Here is a 24,263-nt window from a genome sequence, read left to right on the forward strand (position 1 = left end):
GGGCACATCTTGCCATCACCCTTTCAGCTATTTTGATGTGATTGCTTTCTTGCTATGGCTTTCCCTGGAACTTGCGTCCTGCATCTAAGACACCTTCCTGACACTTTTCTATGAAATGCTTCACTGAGAATCCCACCCAGCATCTCCAGATCTTTGCAGGCAGGAGCAACAGTCACCAAACTCAAAGCATAGGTCATATCTGAACCCAGACCTCTGGAGATCGCAACGCTAGGATGCTACTAAGAATAAGAAGAGATTACTCTGTATAACAGGAAGGCAGTATTCAGGGGTGATTTACTGTACTGAACTGCAACTGCGCTGAGTATAAAGCGAAACAGAATTTGCATAGCACTCCATTTCACAGAAAGCCAGTGGCAGGGGAGGGGGGACTGATCTGGGTAACTATTCACCTTCTGACATCAGAAACCTCCGATGCAGCATACAAGACTGCCGTCGCGAAATCCCTGATCAAGAACATGAAGCTCCTTCCCCTCTTCACAGCTGCATCCTGCTTCACGCCCCCAGGTCCCTCTTTCTTTGTACCACAAATGATGAAGTTTTTTTTCCAGATCACATGAGCCAGGATGAAGGGGGAAAATCCTGCCAGGAACAGAGATGGGCTGCGAGTTGAATCTGATCAAGGGGAGATACAGAGCAGTACTCTGAGAGCTATATAAGAATGTGCTCGGCACAAGAGCAAACTCTTTTTCAGGTGAAGGACTCTCATGAATCAGCCATGCATATGACCGAAGACACCGTTTCAAGGAGGCTTGGGGCCACTAACAAAACATGTTTGTATTTCATCATCGCTACCCTTGTTGCTTTACTCGTCTTTGCGTTAGCCACCATCATGGTCTTAGTCATTCAGAGGACGGTAAGCAATTTCTAACTTTACTCCTTGGCTTTCTCTTTTATTTTTTTAAACTCCCATTTTCCAAAAATTATCCTGTGCCAGAAAAATCAGTCACTGCCACCTGTTATAAATGCACACACACGAGTTAGTGGTGAGAAGGACAAAACAAAGAGGGAGATAAAAGAACTTTCAAGAAAAAAAGTGATTTCTCTATGGGCAACATTAATTTCTAGCATGCAATTTCTTCTCTATCAATGGAAGTGGAAAGCTCGTAATCCAAGGTTCAAGTCATCCTCTGTCCAGCCTACTTAGGAGGAGAGGTGTAGAGAGATCACTCCCTCAGTGTCTACTACCTGGTTATTTACCCTTTTCTGAAGGGTCTCCTGTGGCTTCTCTGGAGACCAACTGCGGTGTGAGATGGTCTGGTCTGGTCTGGCAGTGCCTACAGTTGTTTCTCTGATATGCTGCTAACTGCTTTGGTGGCAGACATAAAACATGGCATCTCTAGATGTGACATGGTGTCTGACATTGCCTGATACTGATACAGGAAAGACCAAAACAAAAAACAAGAATAGAGAGAACCTTTGTAGTGAATGCCTAAAAGCCTTCAGCTTCCTTCAGTGGGGGGACCCAGCTAGACGAAGAAAGAGACGGGGATGCTGCTGAGTGGAGGGGTGAGACCACGGTGCTGTCTGTTAGCATGTACCGTGATGTGGTGAAGCAGAGCTCTCTTGAACTCAGAGCAGTGGACGGGGAGCAGCAGTTCACTGTGCCTCTCTTTTTTGTCCGTCTTGCTCCTGCGTGTGATTCTAATGCAAAAGGAGAGTTGTAGCAACGATAACTGAAGGATTTAAGTGAGGCAAATTCCGACAAAAGATGCTTGCCTCTCCCTGCAACTGTTTCTACCTTTTTAAAATAAAGAGGACCTCTCCGAAGTGGGGCTGGGTTTGAACAGGGAACCAGCAGCGTGGTTCCAGCCAGGGGAGAGGTAGTATTTTCTTCTGGTGCAGGTGACTGTGAGAATAAAGRGTGCATTTCTGAAGTTTGCCACAAACTTCACTGGGGTAAAATGCCACATTAGAAGTTTTATAAGCTTAGAAATCTTATCACAAAATCTAAGTGCTGAAGTAACCTCCGCTGCTATTCTTAGAAGGAAAGCATCAGCTCTGGGCTGCTGAAGGAAGCTGGCCATGGAAAACAATATATGACCTTTTAGCACAATATTTTCTCTTACTAAATTGATCGTGTGCGCATTTATGTGTCTATATATGCATATTATCCAGAAATGGAACCATTAGGGCTTGAGTGATATTTTTTTTAAGTTGTATCAGCAAGGAGTCATTTACCTGAAATTACTGTTCTTCCAAAAAAGAAGCAGTTTGGGCATGGTTAGAATCACACATAGGTATTTTTAAATGATAAGYAGTGGGACATTAAGGGAGATCTTTAAAATTACAGCCTGGGTAATTACCGAATTGCCACAGCTATCCTATATAATGTGGCTTTCATTTGTACCTGTTATGAAAGTAAGCATTAAATTAGCTCGCTATCAGGATAAATGCAGTTACACCACTTGCCAGAGGAATTATATTACTGAGAGAGTCAGGGTTTTCATTTAAAAGAATAATGACATTATTGCAGCTGCTTTGGAAACTGAGCTTGGCTGAAGGAGAAAGTAGGAAGCTGAGGTGTGTGAGAAACACAAGGAAGTCGAGCAGCAATTTTACACTGCAAGCAGAATTTGGCAGTAAAAATGTGATTTGTGTTCTTGCTCTCTGTGAGCTAAAAGACRCTCAGTCCACAAGCAGCAGAGTCATTCTCCATCCATGGCTCGTCTTGAATTTCCAGACCAGGGAAAAAAATGCTGATTTTGTGAGAGGGGTTCCCTCAAGGAACTCCAGGGTTTGCTCCAAAAAAACCTTGGCTCATGATCACCCTGTCAGCGCTAGGTTGGGCAGAAACTGCTTTGGTGATATAGTTGTGGCTTGAGCTGAGCATCTTTTAGTACTGACTTAAGCAGGTGCCAGAGCAGGGATCTGGGGAGTTGTCATAATTCAGTGCCTGTGGCTATTAAGTCCTGTTGCTGTAGGGAGTAAAGCATCATCAGTTGGCTTAATTATTTTCTTTGTAACTTCTCAAGAGAGGACCAACATTTTGAGTGATCAGCCCCATGGGATGATCTGATTTTCTCTCCAGGATGCTGTCAGCTGAAGTGCATGAGAGGTCCTTGACCACTGGTGCAATGCTGGTAACTTCATGCTCTCCTTATGCTGAGCCGAGAAGAAACTTTCATGTTTCTCTGGTCAAAGGAGTGCTAGAGGGTCTCAGGGACAATATGGTCCTTGGGGCATGTCTTAGGTACTACCGTATGAAGTGGAGGCTTCTGGTGGCATACAGATCTTAAAGTCACCTCACCCCATTGCAGGTACATGGAAATTGGCTGCTTAATCTCCTTCATCCCTTTTGATGAATTTACACTTGTCTGATTCAGCCTGAAGGAAGATGCATTGAGAAGGGGAAACTCAAACGGTGTGAAAAGGAGGCGTTCTCGCCATCCAAAATCTGGGTGCTCTGAGTATTTATCCAACATGAAAGACCAAAACAAACAAACAAAAGAACTATGATTCCAGAGTTGCTTCTCTAAACCTAACAAACACTGTTTCTAATATACAATATTCATCCCCTCACATTTTCCAGCACCCTAAAAATTTTCCGTCATACCATGTTTTCAAGAAGGGCAGCACTGCACATTTAATATTTGGCCAGGGAAGTGTCATTTTTTGGAATCACATGCAGAGCTGTGGTCATTTTAGTTGTTCAGCTTGCAGCTGTGCAGACACTGGGCATCAGGTCATTCACTTATATGGATCTTTCAGAAGTGATTTTCATTTTCTATAGGATAAGAATGTTTGTTGTATGGGGGTTCTTTGCCTATATTTTCCTTCTTAATACTGTTTAAGAGTCTCAAAACCTCTACCCTTCTGCCTGCTGCATTTCACTGCTGCTGGATATATATATACACACACACACACACACACACGCATGCACACACACACACACACACACACACAGGTATATATAGGGATTTGTGTATATGTATATAGGTATATATAAATCTAGTGGAAGACTTCAGGACAGAAAGTGCTATGCAAAGGTAGTTACTATGACACTCCAACCATAGGTTATCTTATGATGTCCTGTTAAGCATGCTGTATTTGACACCTAAGTCACAAGATTTAGTGCTATGGGCAAATTCCGTGTGAATATACAAAGCATATATGCTGAGACAGTCCATCACTGTTCTGGGTTTTATAGAATTCATGTTTTTAACCTCCACACTGTGTGGGTTAATCTTCTCTGTACTGTAAAGGCACCAGAGTGGCAAATACTTACAGTCAGTAGAGTATTTATACTTGCTGAACTAATTTCCAAGAGTGCTGCAGTTAAAACTTAAAACCCCATTAGCAGTGGGACTGCAATAATTGGAAATTATTCCTATACTACCTAGCATGTTCCTGCACTAACAACTTGGTGATTTATGTATGCTTAAAAAAAGGTCTGCCTTAGCCTGCCACAATCAATGCTAATTGGCCCCCTCTGCTGGGCAATCTTGACAGAAGCGGAAAAAACAACCGAAAATCTCCACTGAAAGTTGCTTTCCCACTTGTTGAACTTGTGCAGGAAAACCACTGAGGCATTTTAGGAGACGAGTGCGCTGTTCTGACTCTCGCCATAACAAGTCTGTAAATTAAGAGCTGTATGCCGTCTAAAGGCGTCAGTTCAATAGGTTTTGTCAATACTGGAATAACTGAATTTAAGATGGGCCTCCATTTCCCGTGGCACTTGTCACCACATCAGCAGTGGAGACAGTGTCACATTTTCTGCAGGATTCATGTCTGATTTTACCTTTGCCTCCTGGTGACTCAGAGCCAGCTGCCTTAGCCACCACTACCTTCCTCACTGTCTTGACCATGAGACAGTTCGAGGCTCAGGGATGAACCAACGTCCTGGAGGTCAGTAGCTGGGACCCTTCATTTTCTGCCCCAAGAGAGCAGAAACCCAGGCATCGCTGTGGTGTTTTCAGCTGGTGTCCTGATGATAGGTTGTTCAATTGCAAAACTTCCTTTGAGGGTGGTAGTCCAAAGAGCTTGTCCCTGGGATCCGCTCAGCAGAGCTGCTGTGTGTGCACACGCCTGGACATGTGCTTGGCTCTCAGAAGAAACCTGGCCCTAGTGAAGCTGGCCCAGTGCAGTTTTCTGGGGATTGTGTTTTGGAGGTGGTTTTTCTCTTGGACTTTCTGGGGGGCAGATACGTGCTCCAAAGACCTCAGTTATTCAGTTCTGACCTGGATGTTAGAATTAACCCATAACCCTCTGCCTGAAAACTGGGGGAGGAATCTCAAAAGTCTGGGTGCTTTTCCAAGGATGACACTTTTGCCAGAGCATCACCATAAGACCATGGCTTCAAGTTACTGCCTGCCCACCTTGAAATGTTGGTGCTTATCTGTGTCTTATTGCAATTACTGGGCTCAAACCACTTGGGGCCCATACCTCTGTGACGAATGGCTCCAGCCACACCATTCGCTTACAATGGCCAAATCCTGAATATGCCACTCGGGCATTGCAGGCTCTGGCTACAGCCAGACATGGAAGTGGAATAGAATGATTGCTCAAATATCTCACAGATAACCCAAAATATCAAGGCAAGCTGCAATTCAGTATGCTGGCTTAAGCCAAAGCACTGAAGTTAGTGGAGCAATCCCTTCTTCAGTCCAGGAATTAAAGCCCTAAAAGCAGGTAACAGTTCTGGTCAGGGAGTACATCTTTCTGAGCTCATTTACCCATCACTGCTCAGGAATTATCATGGCATACGCCAACACCGGTATAACAACACCTTGCAACACTCACTCTTTGCTGTTGCTTGACTGCTAAGTGTGTGTGTACGATTCCTCTGCAGTTGGGACCAGCCTGACTTTATAGATTTTCTTCTAATGAGAGGGGGATTGCAAGATACATTTAATAAGAAGGTTTTGACCATATAACAGATGAGGGTCCAGTCTGATTTGGTTTGGAAAAATTTCTTGAGGAAAGAAGAAAGAAATGGCTTTCACTAGGACCTGATTATCATTTTCTCTAATGAAGCAAACTCAAATTATTCTGTTTGCTGAGTAATGGCTGAAATCCTTTATTACCAGCACCCAAAGTCACTTCAGACAGGGTGAAATTCATTGTAATGATTTTTTTCCTGAGCTTGTGCAGTAGAATTTAATCTCTTTGAGCTTCTAGTCTCTCAAGAGAGACTCTTTACATTTCAAATTATGGCATTATATAGAATATTCCTGCTGTCAGAAAAGAAAACAGCAATGTCAGTAATATTTCAAACCAAGCTCTAAAGTTTTATTTGAATAACTACTCAATTGTCGCTAATTAAATTGCATTAGTATCTGGTGTTTTCACCCACTGGTGAGAAGATGATACATTAATATATTTTAATTTTGGTCCTGTTGCCCTGACTACAAAGCAAGCTGCGAGTCATCAGACTCTTTTCCTGCACGCCGTCTCCAAGGGAGGTCTACAAGGTGAACGCCTCGCTCTGACAATAATGTCTCAATTGCTTTACCGAGAGCTCCTGTGCAGGCAGCAGTGGGACTGTTGTCTGATTTCATTTGGTGTAATGTAGTTGTGGATGTCGCATCTCCTTTCTCTCCTGAAAAAATGCCTTTAATCCTCTGCAGAGGGCAGAAATGCTCATACATTGCACTGAAATGCAATGTTTCTCCGTGCCCTGAGAGCGGGATGGGAGGGATGGCGTCATGCAAGGCACTCTAGGCTGGAGCAGAGAGGCTGTGGCAGGTGGTCCTCGGGACCACGAAGACTTGAGGGTGTTTTCAGTCCCACATTTGATGATAGGTGTGCATGGGATCCATGGGAGTTTGGGAGGATAGATGTTATGGGAGGGGACCAAAAAGCTTGGAAATCCCTGCTCTTCCAAATTACAGCTCTAGATTCCCTTTCGGCTCCTAACGCAGCAGATTGCCTGTACATCGTAGGCAGATCACATGGAGAAACACCTTGGCTCTCCTGCAGCTGTAATATAGATAACTTCTCCCCTGTCTTACACAGGTGTGGGGAGAGAAAGTCAACAAATCAGGTATTACAGATACCCAAATCACACACTACCTGCACGAACTCTGTCTGCAAGACACAGCATTTTGCTATTAGAGCACAAGGGTAATATTGTTTTGCTGAGAGCAGAAGCAGGTCTGTACTTTAGCTGCATTTGAAAAAATGGTCACGTTAGGTCAGAGTCTAAGTAAAACTACATTTACACATTGAAGGCCAAGACCTTAAGTACCGCAGAGAGACACAAGATGACTTCTCTTACTGTCCAACTATCTTTCTTCTCCCCATGCTACACATTATCCTATTTATGTCCAGAAATAAAGTACTTATCCCAGACTGCTGTCATAAGACCCTTGATTTCTCCAGCCTACCGGCACATGGTCTGCCTCCTTGCTCACAGGAGGTTTTAGATGTCCTGCCAAAGTCAGTACTTGCTTCCCTACTGTCTTGTTCTTGAATATGCTAAATTGGGCTGCCTACATCAGACTGCACAATTACCCCAGGTAATCAGTATCCAGAATAAAGGAGCTGGTTTAGGCTAGTCTGAAAGGGAGCAAAACCACTCCCTGATACTAAAATTACTGTGGATCTGCCCTGATGTGTGTGCGCGAAGGGACATGACACACAGTTTCCAGTGCTGAGACACTCTCAGTTTCTTTCCTGGTCTGTTGGGAGAATTTGTTTGCTCCTCAAGGACATTGCTGCAGGTCTGTGAGTTGTCAGTGATTTAACCTGCATGGAAATAATATGCAAGCAAGCACACACTCGAGGATTTGACATTTGGATGGTGGAGGTGTGATGAAACACCACAGGCTAAGTCTACCACATTTACACACTCAGGGCATGTTTCCTGCTATGCGAGGACAACTTCCTCTGCCATCTTGACCCTTGGGTTTACATCCCAGCCAGAAGAGCTGTGAGGCAGGACAGATGTACCGCTGCTCTGAGACCTGTCCTGGGCATTACAGCTTCTATTTCTGGCCACCCACGGGCTTTCTGGAGATGGACGTTGTTCTCAAAGGCCACCAGTCCTGTATGAGGAACCCTGCTCTGTCCTACTCTTTCCAAGCTTTGCAAGTCACAAAACATGGGGGGTTCAGGGCTTTTGCTTCCAAAATGACCCCAACAAAAGCTGCACAGATTTCCTACGGCACCAGGAGACTTGCTGGCCATGTCAGCAACACAGATTTATAAATTCGGAAAAAAATGGAACTTTTCAGGCCACACAAACACCTGCTTGCATCATTTTTCTGCCACAAGCTGTGATGAGAGATGCGTGAGGGTGAAATTTGGGTGTGTGAAGAAAGTTATATCTGGAGGCCTGTGCTCCCTAGCAAGCCCCCTCAGACCCATGTGTCTCTATAGGAGCCACATGATCCACAGTGGCTGGTGCTGGCTCCTTGTGCATCAGTCTCTGTATTGCCCTCCTGGGATGCAATGGAAATTTTTAAGATCCATTTTTAAAACTGGGCCCTGCTTAACCACTGATATGCCCAGCTCTCCGAATAACCATCCGTTCTCATGCCTCTCTTTCAGGCAGCCGATCCTGCCACGGAGGGTGTTGCAAAACCTATCAGGACAGGTAAGACACCTAAAATGTCAATAGGTACAAGCTGTTTGATCTGTAATGCAAATATTGCCCAAGATGACAATCAGTCAAGCTAATTGTGCACATCTTAACCTTTCACATAAAGCTTATTCTTGGTGAAAAGCCACAGCAGTGTTTAAAAAAAAAAAAAAAAAGAAGAAGAAAAAAGCTTTCAGATTACTCGGTACCTCCGGAAACCAGTACATGAGGAAATAACAAGCATTTCTGAACTTACCCTGAGATGTCTTTTGCAACAGAGCATTTTTGCCAGAGGATGTGAACATCAGTCTGACTATTAGTCTTGGTTTAAAGGCTGGCTCCTGCACATGTGGGCGTAGCGTCCCTGTTTTTGCAAGCCCTGGGTGCAAAGGCACCGGCATGTGTTTCAAAGCAACTGACTCCTCCTGAACTCCCTTGGTCTGGAGTAGTCATGTGTTTCTTACTGGTTTGCAGGAAAAAGGAGGAGAGGAGGGGTAGATCTAGGAGAAGCAAGTGGAAAACAGTAGCAAGAGATGCAGAGCAAGAAATTAAAACAGGCAGACTATGGACACAGGGAGCCCAAAGCAGGTGAAAACTTTCTAACAAGACTAGCAGAGACTTGTGTGCCAAGGTTCTGCTTTTGCTTAGCGTAAATCAGGAATAGCCCTATTTATTTTGTTGCAATTGCTTCCCAGGTTATATGGCCCTTAGTACCAAGTATTTTGGCCTACTGCAAACAGGACCGTCTACTCAGCCCAGGTGGATAGGAGATGCTATTGCCTTCCACTCTACACTGGGGGAAACTGAGGCACAGGGTTCCTCTAGAGGGGTTGGCAGAACTGGGAATCGAACTTCAAGGTTCAGAGAGTCCTAACTATGTAACCAGCTCTTCTGCACCTCAGTATTTGCACTGAATCAGGATAATGAGGCCTCTGGCCAACGTATCCTCTGCCTAGGAGAAATTCTGAATCCAGGGCTCTTTTGGGGCTTTTTCGTGCCCCAAAGGTCTTGAAGTGGTCCCTGCATGTCACAGTGCCCTACCTCAGAACCTCACATTGGCCTAACCATCATTTTTTTAAAAATTCACGTAAAACTGGAGGCATTTTCTTCTCCCTGGGCCAGGACATCCAAAGCATGTATTGGTTTCTCTCCATCATCTGAAGCACGTCGTTACRTCTTGCTAAGTGTTTCTGGTGCATTATTTTGTACCTGAAGCTCCTCAGAAATAAAGCAGCGTGTTGATATACAAGGCGGAGGTGGCTAAGGGCATTTGGGTAGATGTGTCGCTGTGGCCCTCCAACGCGCCCCGCGGGGTGCCCAGAAGGGAGCCCTTACACAGGCTGTTGCAGCTCGTCACCGAGTCGCCTCAATTAATCCCTCCCCAACGGTTTGCCGAGCACCTGCCTCTGCAGCCGGGCTGTTTCTAACCTCCGTGGCAATGGAAAAGGCAGGCAGTGACTGCGAGAAGGTGCGGCCCCAGAGAGACACCCCAGAGCAGAGCCTCCGCTCTCATAAACCAACGTAACCTCAGGGAAGTCACCAGAACTGCGCTGGTTTCCATGGCTGAGTTTTACCGCTAGGTAGCAAGAAGTAGTGAAAGCTGTCGGAGTGGAGTGCACTGATTGACAGAGGAGGAGCCACAGAGACATTATCAGTCAGTCAGTCAGTCAGTATTACTTTAATGCAAAGCACGAGCAATGCTGGCATGACCAGAGCAGGAAGGAGGAGTCTATCTAATCCAAAAGAAGTGCATTGATTTTTTTTTATTATTTTTTTTTAACCCAGCCAGCTGGTGCCTCTTGCTTTCTCTCCTCATCAATAACTGGCAGCTGCCAGGCAGGAGGCATTTGCAAGATGTCGTTCCATTAGCTGGAAACCTTTCTGTCTTTGGGTCAATATCGATTACAGGCACCCTCTTGCTCTGAATCCTGCTGGTAAATCCRAGACGATGCCATGAGTGAAAGATAGAGGAGGGAATGAGAGAGAAACCCCGCAAGGCAGGAAAGGTCTCTGAAAGCTGTTTGMGATGGGTGCGAGCACTTTATCAGCCTCGCTGTCATTGCCTGTCAGGGTCTATTATATGGCTCCGGCAGGATAATGGAGCAGTAAAGTGTGAGTGAATTACAACGGCCTTTTATTTTTCTGTTAAAATGCATAAAGCAGGGCTAATTGATTAATTTATCCCACGGGTTAATTTACGGAGGCCCCCTCGGCAGGAAAGCCTGTCGCGCGGCGCTGGGCATTGCTCGCTGACTTCTAAGCAGGGGGAGGCAGTGACCCGCCGCGGGGTCCCGGCGCGCCGCGAGGGACAGAAACGCGGCGCGGCGCTGCCGGATGGCGCCAGGCAGAGCATTGCTGGAGATTTAGATCGGCAGGGTGTCTGCCACGCAGGCACCCCAGATGCGGGTAGAGCAGTCTGGCTGTGTGCTTCACCCCCTGGTTCACAACATTGCCCTCGAAGCTATAAGAGCGGCCAAGGATGGAGAAACTGAGCAACGCTGAGATGCCAGCGCTCAGCCTCCCTCTAGCCCTGCGTGTACCTTTGTACCGATGGGGAGGCTACAGGCGCTGGCTAAGCTGGTGGTACCTGCTTGTGCAGAACGCCTTGGGGATGCTAAGGGGGGATGCGGGAATGTGCCAGTGAGAAGGGTTTGGGTTCCCGCGGGCAGAGACTGCTCTGTAACGTAAATGGACGGTCGCCCAGACATAGCTACTTCCCTGAATTAATTCAGTAATGTTAAAACAGCCAAACAGAAAAAAAAAAACAAGCAGTATTTCATTTAGATTTCCGATGAGATTATATTCTATTATTAGCTAAATACCAGTGGACGCTAAAGCAGAGCTGGGGAGGGTGCACCTTCCTGACTCAGCTGTCAATCCTCAATGGATGGGTTTGCAGTAATCTGCAAGCAGTGGCTGAGAGCGATGCTAATTAAATGTTGGTGTGAAAAACGACACCAGTCTCCCGAAAACCTCTTTGCCATACTCTGTGGAATGGCTGAACAACAGRGGAAATAATTAAATTTGCCATGAAATAAATGTTTGTGAAACGCTCTTTCTGAGGGTATATTTCTCCATGGAAACCCATCCACTTTTCACAGCCACTGAATCGCAAGCTAATAAATACCACAGAGGCATTATCATTACATTCACTTTATGGAGGGAAAACCAAGGCACAGAGAAATTTGTAATGGCCTGCCAAGGATCAGGGCTCACGACATCCTAGCTCTCCTCTCCAGGCCTTGTTTCCCTATAAATGTCGTATCCCTCAATTGCTAGCTTTTCCTGTTATTATTTGAATCACAAAGACACGTAACACAACCTGTTCTCATTTGCAAAAGGAAAAACGTAGAGATACATACGCACACCATGTATATTTTTGTCTGGCAGTAAGACTGGCAGACAGAGAAGCAAAGGGAATTAAGCATCCCGTTCACAGTTTCGATGGGAAATGGGTTCCCAAATAAAAATCTGGCCCTGAGAATTTAAGATAATACAGATGACTCACATCCTTGCTACACTAAGGTAAACCAGGCTGAAGCCAACGAAGTAAAGAGAGTCGTTCCAGATTGGCAGCGGTATAACCGCGCGCAGTTGGGCCTGCTGCAACTAATTCTGGTCTCCTCCAGGCTGGCATCATTCCAGCATAGCACCACTGAAACCCCCGGGGGTCTCAGTCACTAATCCTGGCACGGTGCCTCCTTCAGAAACGGACAGCTCACGTTCAGACCATAGAGATTTTTATTCTCTCAGCTTCAGTGCGGGCATGTATGTGTGTGAAACTCTGTCTACTTTTAGGGAAGTCAGGGCAGAAGAGCTGTGCTTTTCACTTAAAAAAAATTTGGTAAGCCTGGGTTCGCAAATGCTAGAGAAAGTGCGCAGGCATCCTCCTAAGCAAGCATCCGGAGGAAACTGCAGCTAAACGCATTCAAGTTAGTCATAACGGGTGGCTGGTTTCTTATTTAATTAATAATGAGGTGATTGGTATTGCCAAATGCCAAACGATGGGTCCTCTGCCTCTTCAATACTTAAAACACAAGTTATGGGGCTGTATAGACATATAGCTCATGAAATTATGCAGCCTTTGCTATACTGAGGAGCAGGCTAGAGCACGTACAGCAGTGCCTAGGTGAGAAACATCACTTGGGGACGCAAATCTCGGTTTGCTTTACTGAGCCAGTCCTCTCTGACTTGTCTACCTCTGCTGGCTGGCAGCTGCTTGCAGGACACAACTGGAAGGGGATGAGTTAGCGATAGTTAAGGAGACTTCAGACAGGCACTGCAGAGAAATAAGAGGAAGTCAGTCCTGCTAACTCCAGTATACTGCTAGAGACTAAATCATCTCGCTTAATTTTAAAGGCACTTAAACTGGGGGTGAGGGGGGTTAAAGCTGTGTATTACCGGCCTTTACCTCTTAGGATAATTTTCTTATTTAATTTATCCGTAAGATGAGTTCAAGTGTTTGAAAGGCTCTTGTGTCTGCCCACGCTCAAATCTCCAGCCAGCCCTGATGTTGCAGGCGCTGCAGAGGAATTGCACTGCAAGAGATGACTGCTACTCGGAGGAGCCTCAAATGTCCTGTGGGGGGGCCTTTGCCCGTCTTGGTAGCAAAGCTTTGCTCTGCCAGGCCACTTGGTTTCAACACCCTTTATACTGCTGCTGTACCCATCTCACAGGTGGGAAAACTGAGGCAGCCAGGAGGCAGGAGAGCTCCCCAGGCTGAGCAGCTTCTCCCCAGGCCCTGCCGGGCGCTGACCGGCGGCACCGTGTCAGTCCACGAGCCCCACGGCCCTCCCGTTCCCACGCCCGGCAGACGCAGCCTGCCAGGTGCTGCCGCCTTTCTGCACAAGGCGCTCGCCCGTTTGCAGCATGGGTGGAAGTTGCGCRAGCCTCAGCCGCAGCTCCCGTTTCACAGCCCTGAGGTGCATCCCCTTTGGCTCGGTGGGCAAAAGCTGCGTTAGGCTCAAGCAAATTCTCTGGCCCTTTCCCGCAGGGCTGCCCCTCGGGATGCTCATCGGGAGACAAAGGGGATCGGGAAGATGAAAGGGAATTATCTTCTCATAGCTTCCTTAGGACAAAATAACCTAAACAGGTTCCTATCGAGACTCCTTTATCAGCGGGTAGCCTTGGAGCAGCCTGGTCTGGAGCAGTGTCCGTGTATCCTGCATCACAGGGGACAAGTGAAACCAGTATGGTCTCCTTGGTACTTAGTCCACAGCGTGGCTTTGCTTTTCCTCCTTCTTACCATACTTTTTAGCCCATATAATCCTATTGACTTCAGTGGGATTACTTCCGATTTACATGCTATTAGTGCAAAGCCAATTAGGTGATGTGGCTGAACATATCCACTGATCAGTGCTGAAACTCTGGTAGTTTCAGTAATGTTTCAAATAAAAGAATTAACTTTAGAAATAAACCTGGAAAATGGTTATAAGCTGCCTCAGCAGAGTGAGGACAGGAAATGTCTCTATACAACTTTTTTTTTTTCCATACCATGTCTTCTCAGAAACACAGCTGATGTCACCAAATAAATGGCTTACAAACACACACACACAAACTTGCTGACGTCAATGAATGTAAGTGCAAGTTTGCAAATGCGAAATACAGYCAGATCAGCAAGGAGTCGATGGGGAGAGATGCCATGCGAATATCCTGAGACAGCTCAGGACGGATACGGCTCCTGGAAGCAGCAGCCCGCTTGTGGGCAGGTGCAGCACTTTGCTGGGTTAGCAAAAGTTACAGGGCTGCAGCTTCCAAAGTCTGCTTGAGCAGCAGGGGATTTTCAGCCTTAGAGGGTAAAACCCCCTTAAATGCCCCTGAGTTTCTACAAAGATAGTCTCCCTTCATGCAGGACATCCGCAAGGTGAGTGGGCTCAGGGCTGCTGAATATGCCTTACCAGAGACTGCTGCTGCCATTCTAACAGTGTTGGTCTGGAGCAAGGGCCAGAAGGGTTTTCTTTTTTTTTTTTCCCTATCCTATTCCATATCTTCATATCTGCGTAGTGTCTGCACACTCACTAGAAACTACATTGACATGACTAACAGCAGGAAAGTAAGTTTTGCTCTTCCTCCGGGGATTTCCAGCACAGCCAAGGGAGTTTGGTACACAACCTATTCATTTTTAGAGCATAGGGAGCACCTGCTTCCTTCCAGAGAGTTTCGGTTAATGCATCTAGAAAAAGATTGCAATTCTTTCAAGACATCCACAGACTGCTTCTCCAATGGTACGAGTGTGAAGATGGCAATGTCACAAAACATCAACCAGTGTGACTCGTACATGTGACCAGCTTCTCCCTGACTTGTCCACCCTCCTGACCAGGAATCTCTTATCAGGCCAAGCAGACACCATAGAGGTCTGGAGACTTGAACTGCCTTTTTTGCACCCTTAGTTTCAGGAATTTTATGAAAATTAAGATCCTTAACTCGCTCTGCATTTAGTAGACCCTTTCTGTACTGTTCATGTTAGGAACAACAAGAAATATATCATCTGTTATTGCAGTTATTGCATGGAGTTATTGCAGATTTACTTATGTTATAACTGGGAGCTGAATTTAGTTCTGTGTTTTATCCGTCCTTCTGAGAACCTTGTAGTGTAGGTAACTATCATACCAATTTTATAAACTGATTCATAGGAAAACTTGGGTGATACGCAGACCCTGGCATAGGGGGATATAGTGAATTTACTGATATATACTGATATACTATATATGGCTCTGCTGAAACTTGTTCACGCTGTATTCTTTGTATTCAGCTGTAGAATAAAACACAGGACTTTCCCGATCTCCTGCCTGAGCTGCTTAGGCACATCCACATCCAAGGCAGGGCTAGGAAATGTAAAGAAGAAGAGGTCAATGCAACGGGAAATAATCATCTGCCTGGGTGCAGCCACCCAGGACACATAGGGATATACTCTATTTATTTTCCTGAATGTGTATCTAGTTGCTGCATTCACATGCATGTGGGGTATAGCACAAAAGCCACAGGGCTGTATAACCTGTTCTCTACACAGTCAGAGAATAAAGTCGGAATAATCAGTGCCAGCCACTGAAAGCCTCCCTTGGTAAGAAGGGCAAGGAAAGGCTTACACAGAACAGACAAGAAAATGAAACGTATCTGGTGAGGATGTGAAGCGCAAGGGTGAGCAGCGAGGTGTAAGGCCAGGGATGCAGGAGCAGGGACGCAGGAGTGGGGATGCCAGGCCAGGGTGTGCACACCAGGTGTGCAGGGCCCAGGGTGGAGGAGCAGGGATGCAGGAGTGGGGATGCTGGGCCCAGGGTGCAGGCACAGCTGCCCCAATGTATCTGCTTGTGACCCCACTAGAGGGACCTGTCCCCTGCTCTGTTGCCCTGGTCTCCCCCCTGACATGTGCTGTGGGATTTGGGGGCCTTCCCGTGACCGCCGCCGGCCCAGCTTCCTTCCTGCATGGAGCTGAGGCACTTGCAGGGTGCATGACAGTTCCTCTCTGATGGTGATCTTGTACGAAGAACCTCACACAAGCAAAGTGTGGCCTGCTCTAGCCAGGAGCTCTCAGCTCTGAACAGTCAACAGCTTCACCTGCAGCCTTGGAGACATCCACATTTTGCCTCTAAGAGAACAGAGTAACAATTCAAAAGCTCCCCAAAGGTCATTTGCAGAACCGTGTTCCAGCTACAGGTGCAAAGCTCTCTGTCTGTAACTGTACCACGCAAATAATTCAGCCCTCTAGGATGGTTAAATAGGCTTATCCCCACATAATTTCTGGGAAGCAGAATAAGAAATGCAATTTTTTGAAGCAATAACTATAGGCTACCAGGGCCTTGGACTGCTAGAAGTTTACCGATAGAGTTAACGCTGCTACAAAATCCACATGTGGATCAGATACTGCTGGGCACGTGGTAAAAAGCAGCACTGGGACACTCTGCTCCAGCTCCAGCTGTTTGTCACAGGCCCTTGCTGGAGATCACTGACCTTCTGGAGCAGCTGCCGCAATTGCACGTGCAGTTTGTCCATAGCCCTGTTTCATTAAAYAAGGCAGGTCTGGAAGAATACACGCAATTCAAACTATTTAAGGAAACTCAGGTGGGAGGGAGCTCCACACATTGCTTTGCGAGGGGAGTAAAAGCCAGYGAGGTGGTGGTGATGAGACAGTCACTTCATTCTGCTCGGATGCAGAGCAGCGCTTGTATCCGCGACCAGCATCTGGGCCCCCGCACAGCCCCAGGCATGGGTCCTGCACCCCATCATGCGGGCGATGGAGCAAGCATTCGCTTCCCTCACCTCCAGCGGTGATGGGGCGTCTGGGAAGAGTTGAAGGTTGAGCTGGACAGTAGGAGGTGGGGATCACTGCAATGGGCAGCTGACAGCATCTCCCATAACCCAAACAGCTCTGGAGTGGTTATTTAATCTGTTGTTTCCTTCAGGGAACACCTCCGAAGACTATTTAAGAATCCTACAGAGTGTCCCGATCAAGACAGCCGCCGCGTACATGAGAGGTCAGTGGGGAGCCCAGCTGAGGGCAAGCTACGGCAAATGCATGTTTCAGAGCCGGCTGGAGAGCAGGCTATTTGTATTATTCAAAATGAATTCAGTGGCAAATAGCTTTTTGATCAAGCAGGCATTTTATAGGAAAAATTCCTTAGTTTTCTTGAAAATGTGGGGTTTCAGTAAATCCCCTATCTGATCACATAGGCATATTTTTTTAACTTGATAAGAAAATGTAAATAAGGAAATACCTTCTCCCCCGCAACATACACAAGTGTATATCCCCATTATTTCCCTTGAATATTGCAGAAAGCCATTTTCACTGCTTGTCTTTGTTTTGGGTTTCCCAAAGGGCTGCACAGTCCTTGGGACTTAACACCCCACTTTTAAGTGTGATCCTCTCAGCTGGGATCAGGGCCCTCTGTTGGAGTTTCTGGCAGGAAAACCACAGAACAGGCATCCCCATTTACCAGGAAATACTGTTGCAGTCAAAAAAAMCCTAAATTTATGTCGCTAGAGTTCAGTGGCTCATTTTAAAATTTGTTTGCTTTCCTTTCTAGTGTCAAACCCAGCAAACAGTTCAAAACTGAGCTTGATCGAGAAGGGTATTTGTGAAGACATCCAGTGCAAGAGTGAGGAGCTGGTGATACAGAAACAAGGTCTCTACTTGATCTACTGCCACTTGAACTTTCACTTCGACAACTGCACAAAAGACCCCAGAGACCTGAACATAGAGCTCCTTGTGAATGACGAAATCAACAGGCAGACGTTATCCACATGGTGCGCGTCAGACACCTGCCAAAACAAGACTTTTAAGACTTTGTTCCAGCTCCATTTGACACACCTAAACGTGAAGGACCGGATATCAGTAAGACTTAATCGGCCTGAATTTTTGAATGTAGTTTCCCTTCCCAATGAAAATGTTCTCGGGGTCTTGAGGTACAGTGACGAAATGTGAGCGGCTCTCTGCCTCCCCGCGGCTGCCCAGACTATCTTTCTCTGAACAACAGTAGCCTGCTTTTACTAGGCAAAACCTTGTTTTAAATTTCCTATCTTACTCCGTCGCTAGGGTAAACAAGGAACTTTGTGGCAGTGTCCCAGAATGAAACCTAAAACACTGTAGCACCCGCATCTGACAGACGTAGGATCACTCTGTTTTGGCTCAGAGTAGGACTGCTGTGATGTTGGGCTATCCGGCATGTAACCCGCAGGCATGCCAATGGTTCCTCAAAACAATACTGCGCAAACACAGACCAAAACCCAACCAGATTATGGGAAGAATAGGCAACATTGAGAATTTTTGGCTAATGGACTGCCGGCAAGGTGCCTGTGCTCAGGAGATGGGGGAATCTCTTTATCTGAATTATATCCAATAGTTTTTTGAGCTAGTCTTTCCAAAAGCTAAYGGTCAAAGCTCGTAATTAATGCTTTCTTTACAACTGGAGTGTGCAACTGCAACTCTTGAGCAGCTTTATGGGTAGCTTGTACAGAAGCAAAGATGAGGAAATCGTTGACTCACAGGCTGGTAGCTATTGCTCTGGGACAGGATGTAAGAGATTTGGGACTTGCAAAATATTTCTGTGCTGCATTCTGCTAGGGACTTCATGGGATTTTGTTCCAAATGTCTCCTTTTTCACTATTTATACATCTTTTCTATTTAAACATTAAGCTCTTTGGAGGTAGCGACCGTGTATAGGCACAGTGCTTAGCCTCTGTTCTCATCTGGGACTTCTAGAGCCTTCCATAACAAATAGTAAAATAGTAATCTAGTTGTGCTGCAAAACAAAGTTCATTATGATAGGTTTTCCTTGAATCTTGTCCAGCCTATCTGACAGTAAACTGAATGACACTGTAGCACTGAGGTGTGTAAACACACCTTTATCTAACAACAAAACTTCCTGAAAATCCAAGACTGAGATCTGAGGTTCCAACTTTCCCAAAGACGACTTCAAAGCYGGCCCCCAACTGAGAGATGTGGTACTTGGACCATCCAGAGGATAGAGTTTTATTTGAGCTTCTTTAGGTCACTAAAAAACTTAGAAAATGACGGATAAACCAGTAATCTCAGGCCCTCTTAATCTATGCATTTCAGTAACACAAAGATATTTACTTGAAATGTAATTTTTACAGTAAGGGAGAGAAGGGACCAAATACATTTCTTTTCCCTTAGTCACTGAGGTTCTACCAAGGTTTGTTTCATTGGCCTCTGTTTTTTCCCCTCCGTACCTATACCTTCTTTCCCTCACATGACTAGAGCTGCATGAACCGTCTCCATAAAACCATTTAGTCACGGAGTTAGCAACAAAATCTGTTTCTGGCTTCAGTACCCATAAACTGTTTTATCATTCGGGCTTATCTAATGAATGGTTTGTGTGAACATACTCGAGATACTCCTGACAGTAGTAATTTGCTGCTTGTGCTACTTGACTCATGGTGCATACAGTGAGGTTTCTTCTCTTTGACCGGGTGACTTCAAAACACACAAAAAGCTTTCAAAGGATCACAAAGCGCAAATCTGCTTCACTGTTAGAGGTACCTAGCAGATATCAGCATATAGATACCTGTTTATACAGCAATTGACAAAACTTTCTGGTTTGATAAACATCGATGCCAAAAAAAAATTCCTTTCACTAAGAGCAGTTGGGAAAAAAGAAAAAGAAAACTAAATCTGTGCTTTCTTCCTTTCCTTCTCCCCTTAAAGAGAAGAAATCACATTTTGTAAGACTCACCTTGCCCTGCTTAAGACCTTCTAACCTCCATGGAGATCACCTCACCCCTTTGACCCTATAAAACTCTCGTGTCTCTGAATAGCGTTTTTAACTGCTATCTGCCTGCACCTTGATGTACACAACTAGTGCCCAGAGAAGTTTAAGTATGTCTTCCAGACAGGGATCATGGCTACTGAATATAGGAAAGGCAGCTAATGAATTAAAATATACATTTTTATTCCCCCMCACACACCCCGCCTTCCCTTAAGGCTTTGAATTGAAGGAGAAAGACGATTCTTTTTAAGAAAAATAAAAAATCTCTCTGCATAGGATCATTTTATTCTATTATTTTGCCAGATGGAGAATATCATGACAAAACAGTGCTAAGCTTCTCAGCCTCCAGGCTTTGTAATACCACAGGATAAAGCAATCTGGCCGCTACTCCATTGCCGCTGAGAAATAAGAATAAATTATAGCCATAAAGAGAGCCCATTAATAGTGTGCAATTTTTCCATCAGTTATAAGAATGTTAAATAGCTTTCATTAAAACAAAGCCCTGAGCCAAGCAATCCCTATTTTCTGGCACACTCCAACTCACTTCACTCTCTCATCATTTTTCTTACTTTCTAGTCTGTCTGAAGCAGTTTCTTTATTCTTGACGACAATCCTATACTAAAAAAGTCCAGGCTGAATCTTTGCACAATACCATGTCTTTTTGGCAAGGTCAACAGCAAGGCACTTTGGGTGTTTGTTCCCATGGTCTTGACTTCACCATTTGCAGCAACCGGCTTTTCAGCAGAGGGTCCCTGCTGGAAACTGGCTTTGCTTCAGCTACTGCGGTCCCAGGGGACAGGAGATCCTGCTCCGGTTCCCCACCGCAGAGCTCAGTCCTGGAGAAATGTGGATTACTGAAAGTACCGAGGTCACGGAGGATTTTTGAAAATTCCTCCCCTTGTCCTCAGATGTGGCAAACGTGGCTTTCTGTGCGTATGCTCTATTGCTAACTTGACCAGAAACAGGAAGCAGCAGMAATCTCACAAGGAAGTCTGCTACATTGAGGTTTCTTAGCCTTTCTCAGAGACTGAGAAAGTTGCATTCTCAAACTGTTTTCTTTTGGGTTAAGCAGCAACTATAGGTGTTAACATACGCCATTATTCACAATCCTGGTTGATATAAAAAATGTGTAGTATTGGCCTAATACTGGCTGTTAACCACTCTAGGAATTTTAATAGACACTTAAATAGAAATCAAGTCAATGCCATACACTTCCATCCAAGCTCACCCGGGGGCAGCAAACCAAATCAGATCAAGTTTAATATCAGAGCTTATAGAGCTGGATCTGAACTTCCCCAGAGCTGGGGAGACTTTGAGTCCAGGATTGCAATTACACGTCGTGAGGCTTGATGACATCTACAATGTAACTGGCCTGAACCCAGRCTCCTCAAAATTCAGATCCGAAAATTAGGTTGTGGCTACACAAGTGCTTACTGAGGAACTTGGAGTTTTGCATTCACTTCTGTTCTGTTTTTGTTTTATTTTATTTTCTTCCTTCTGAGAGGGAAGAAACATTGTAGTCACTTAGAGTGAAATCTTTACTATGCCATGGCCCAGACCAGGGGCTACGTACTACCTAAAAATGTGCAGCATTCCTCTTTTAAGGATACCACTTGGATCAACAGTGCATGAACTTTGTTCTGACCTTCTGCAAAATAAATCACTGCCTCTGCAGTCCTCTTACTCATGCAAATTTCTTCAGAGGGCAAACAGCTTTCTGCAAAAGCCTGGGCCATTGACTTATGCTCTTAACATTGTTTTTCTTCATAATGCTATTAGATACAAAGATTACCAGCAGTTCTATTTATTTTAATGAGCCCTATCTTGCAATTTAAGGAAGAAAGAGACTAATCAACACAAATAAGCAAACAAAGAGCCTGAATAAATAAGAGACCTTGGTTTTCTGGGACCTCTATATGGGCCTGGCTGACAGGTGCCTTTCCAGAGTGGAAGTGATATAACCTGTGTTCAGTGCGAAGAGCAAGGGAAAGCCTCAAAGCACAGGCAGCTTCTCTAGGAGGAACCACTGTAAAAACGTAACCTCTGACAAGCAACACTTGTGACAGCAGGAGCTGCGCTCTGTGTCCTCAAAATCCCCTCTAGCTTCTGTTTTTTTTGGCTAAAGAAGGTTCAATTGTGAGAACATACGATGGACTGTGAGGATACAGAGTCTTGGCAAAGTGTTTTGGAAGAGCCCATTCTGCAGCAGTGCCCACAGCCCCAGAGGAGCTCAGCTTAAGCGACCTAAAYTTCCAGTTTCTATTTTCAAGACTAATAGCAGGAGCTTGAGGACTTGGGGTGGAAGGGGGCAGGGGCCAAAGAGTGAAAGCGCAGCACTTTCTGAAATTCAGACCCTTTCGTGGCGCTAGAAGGACTGAGCTCCCAGAAGCACAGGCTCTGGTGCAAGACGCTTGTGCTGGGCCAGAGCCTTCACAAACTCCCCACCCAACGCAACTTTCACCCGCAAAGGTCTCCCTGCAGGCAGCAACCCCCTTCCTCTGTTGTAAGAGGAGGATGCTGTGCATCATGAGTAAATTTGCTGACTTTTTTATGAGATGCCATATCCTGCAGTACTGGTACACCATTTCCCTTCAGACGTGTTCGCAGCATCTAAATTTAGGCTCCTCGTTTCCTATATAGTCAGTGGTGAAGCAGGAAGCTCCAGGAGGTGAGTCAGAGCACCCAAATTAACTGCCTCAATTAGATGCTGCAAACTGCCGTTCTCGGTGGGGGAGTCTTTACTCAGTCACGTCACCAGTAGGTGCAGGACCGGCATTTCCACAGGGGTCCCAGCAGGCTTAGACACCCCAGGCCCTCGTTCTCAGCAGCTCCATTTGCCACAAGATTACTGAAAAAGGATTTAATCTGCGTATTGATAACTCACGGACATTTTCTGAGCTTCCTACAGAAAGCTACCTATGCCTTGAGGCTGTGCGTGATCCATGGAGAGCCCATGGCTCTCCAGTRGAGAATGTCTGTAAGGCAAAATGCAAGTGCCAGCTGCATTATAATGTTGGAGACTAGTTCAGGAATTGTGTGTTCAGTCCTGCGTAAATTGTTATATTTATAGATGAAAAAAAAAAAGGAGTTATTCATGCTTTGGTTATTTTCACTTCTACCAACCTCTTTTCACTTGGACGTGCCCAGAACCAGTAGAGGGAAATGAACATTTTGGAATTATCCAGCAATTTAGTACTTAGGTTTTGAAAGGAGTGTTTGTTCATCTAAAACTGTTTAATAAATATTTGGCAATTTTTTCTTCCCTTCAGTTTATATATTTTTAATTTCCTTGTGTTTCCATTATTCTGCTTCTTTCCCTCTCTGCCTCTATTTTTCTTTTTCCTCATTAAAATGAATGGAAAAAGCAAATAAGATAGAAAGAAAAGGGGGGGGGRAGGAAGGAAACCAAAGAAACCTGAAGAATTGGAAAAAATGCTTAAACAGTTAAATGAGGTCTACTGAGGCTCTAACTCCATGGGTGTTAACGAATATTGGCATACAGAATAATCTGAAAATAGGTATTTCTAAAGCTTATGCTCAAGGGGGAAAGTGCTTAAAAATGAAAATATGTAATTTTTTAATACATCAAAACTTTATATGAATGTAATTCTAGGGGCTTTAGTTGAGTTCCTGAAGCTTGACAGTGGTAGAAGAACAGAACTTTTGCCTTTGGCAAGCAGAATTGTATGCAGTATATCAGAGCCTTTATATTTAAAGGGTATTTTCTTCATGTAGAAACCTGACTGCATTGTGAGACAGTGCATCCGGGGCTTTAGCAATGGACATAGATATAAAATGTCAAAGTAATTATATCATGTAAACTGCAATAGTTATTTTGTTAATTATTGCAATTTAAATGTTGCAGAATGTATTTTTTTTTTAATTTTTGTTTTCCTGAATAAACATGTCTGATTCACAACAGGGGGATCAGCTTGTCTTTCATCATCTTCAGACCTATCGCAGAGCATACCTCCAGATAGGGGTGCGTCCAGACCTGGATCCTCCAGCCTAGCCAAACTCAAACCTGCTCCTCACAGGCACGTCGGCCTGATGCTGGACCAGAGCAACCCTCTGCCTCCCACCAAGACCATTGGCTCGGGCAGAGGGTTGCAGTGAACGTCTGCCCTTCGCCAGGGCCAGCCCACATCTAGGCAGGATGGAGAAYGGCCCAAGCGCTGTCGCCGGCCAACCTTGTTACAGCTGCGGTGCTGCCTTACCTGGGCTGGCTAGGGGCACGAGAAAAGCTGCATTTGCTAGTAGAGGTTGCGGGCTTGTGTGCCTGAGATCCTTTTCCTATGTATGTCAGCGGGCCTAATAAAAGAGGGTTCTTATTCACAGCCCTGCTGTTGATAAGACATGCAGGGACTGGACCGCGCGGGCATGGGCTCAATTCCCAAGTCAAAAATCCGAGCTTCCTGGAWAACTCTAGCATTCAGTCACCCGTCTAGTTGTCCTTTTACTGATTACGGCTTCTGATGTCAGGGGAGTGCTTAACATTT

At 45.4% G+C, this 24,263-nt stretch overlaps 1 protein-coding gene across 1 annotated transcript; it reads left to right on the top strand.

The window, feature by feature from the left end:
• Positions 1 to 584: 584 nt before the first annotated feature.
• On the top strand, positions 585 to 23,067 carry TNFSF8 (TNF superfamily member 8). Its single transcript, XM_026059770.1, is given in 5 exon segments — positions 585 to 651; positions 654 to 874; positions 8,512 to 8,557; positions 16,942 to 17,013; positions 17,563 to 23,067. Coding segments are annotated over 5 exon segments (804 nt in total). The 3' UTR covers positions 17,961 to 23,067.
• Positions 23,068 to 24,263: the final 1,196 nt, after the last annotated feature.

Source organism: Apteryx rowi, unplaced genomic scaffold (genome assembly GCF_003343035.1).
Source record: "Apteryx rowi isolate R43461 unplaced genomic scaffold, aptRow1 scaffold_16, whole genome shotgun sequence".
Lineage (NCBI taxonomy): Eukaryota > Metazoa > Chordata > Aves > Apterygiformes > Apterygidae > Apteryx > Apteryx rowi.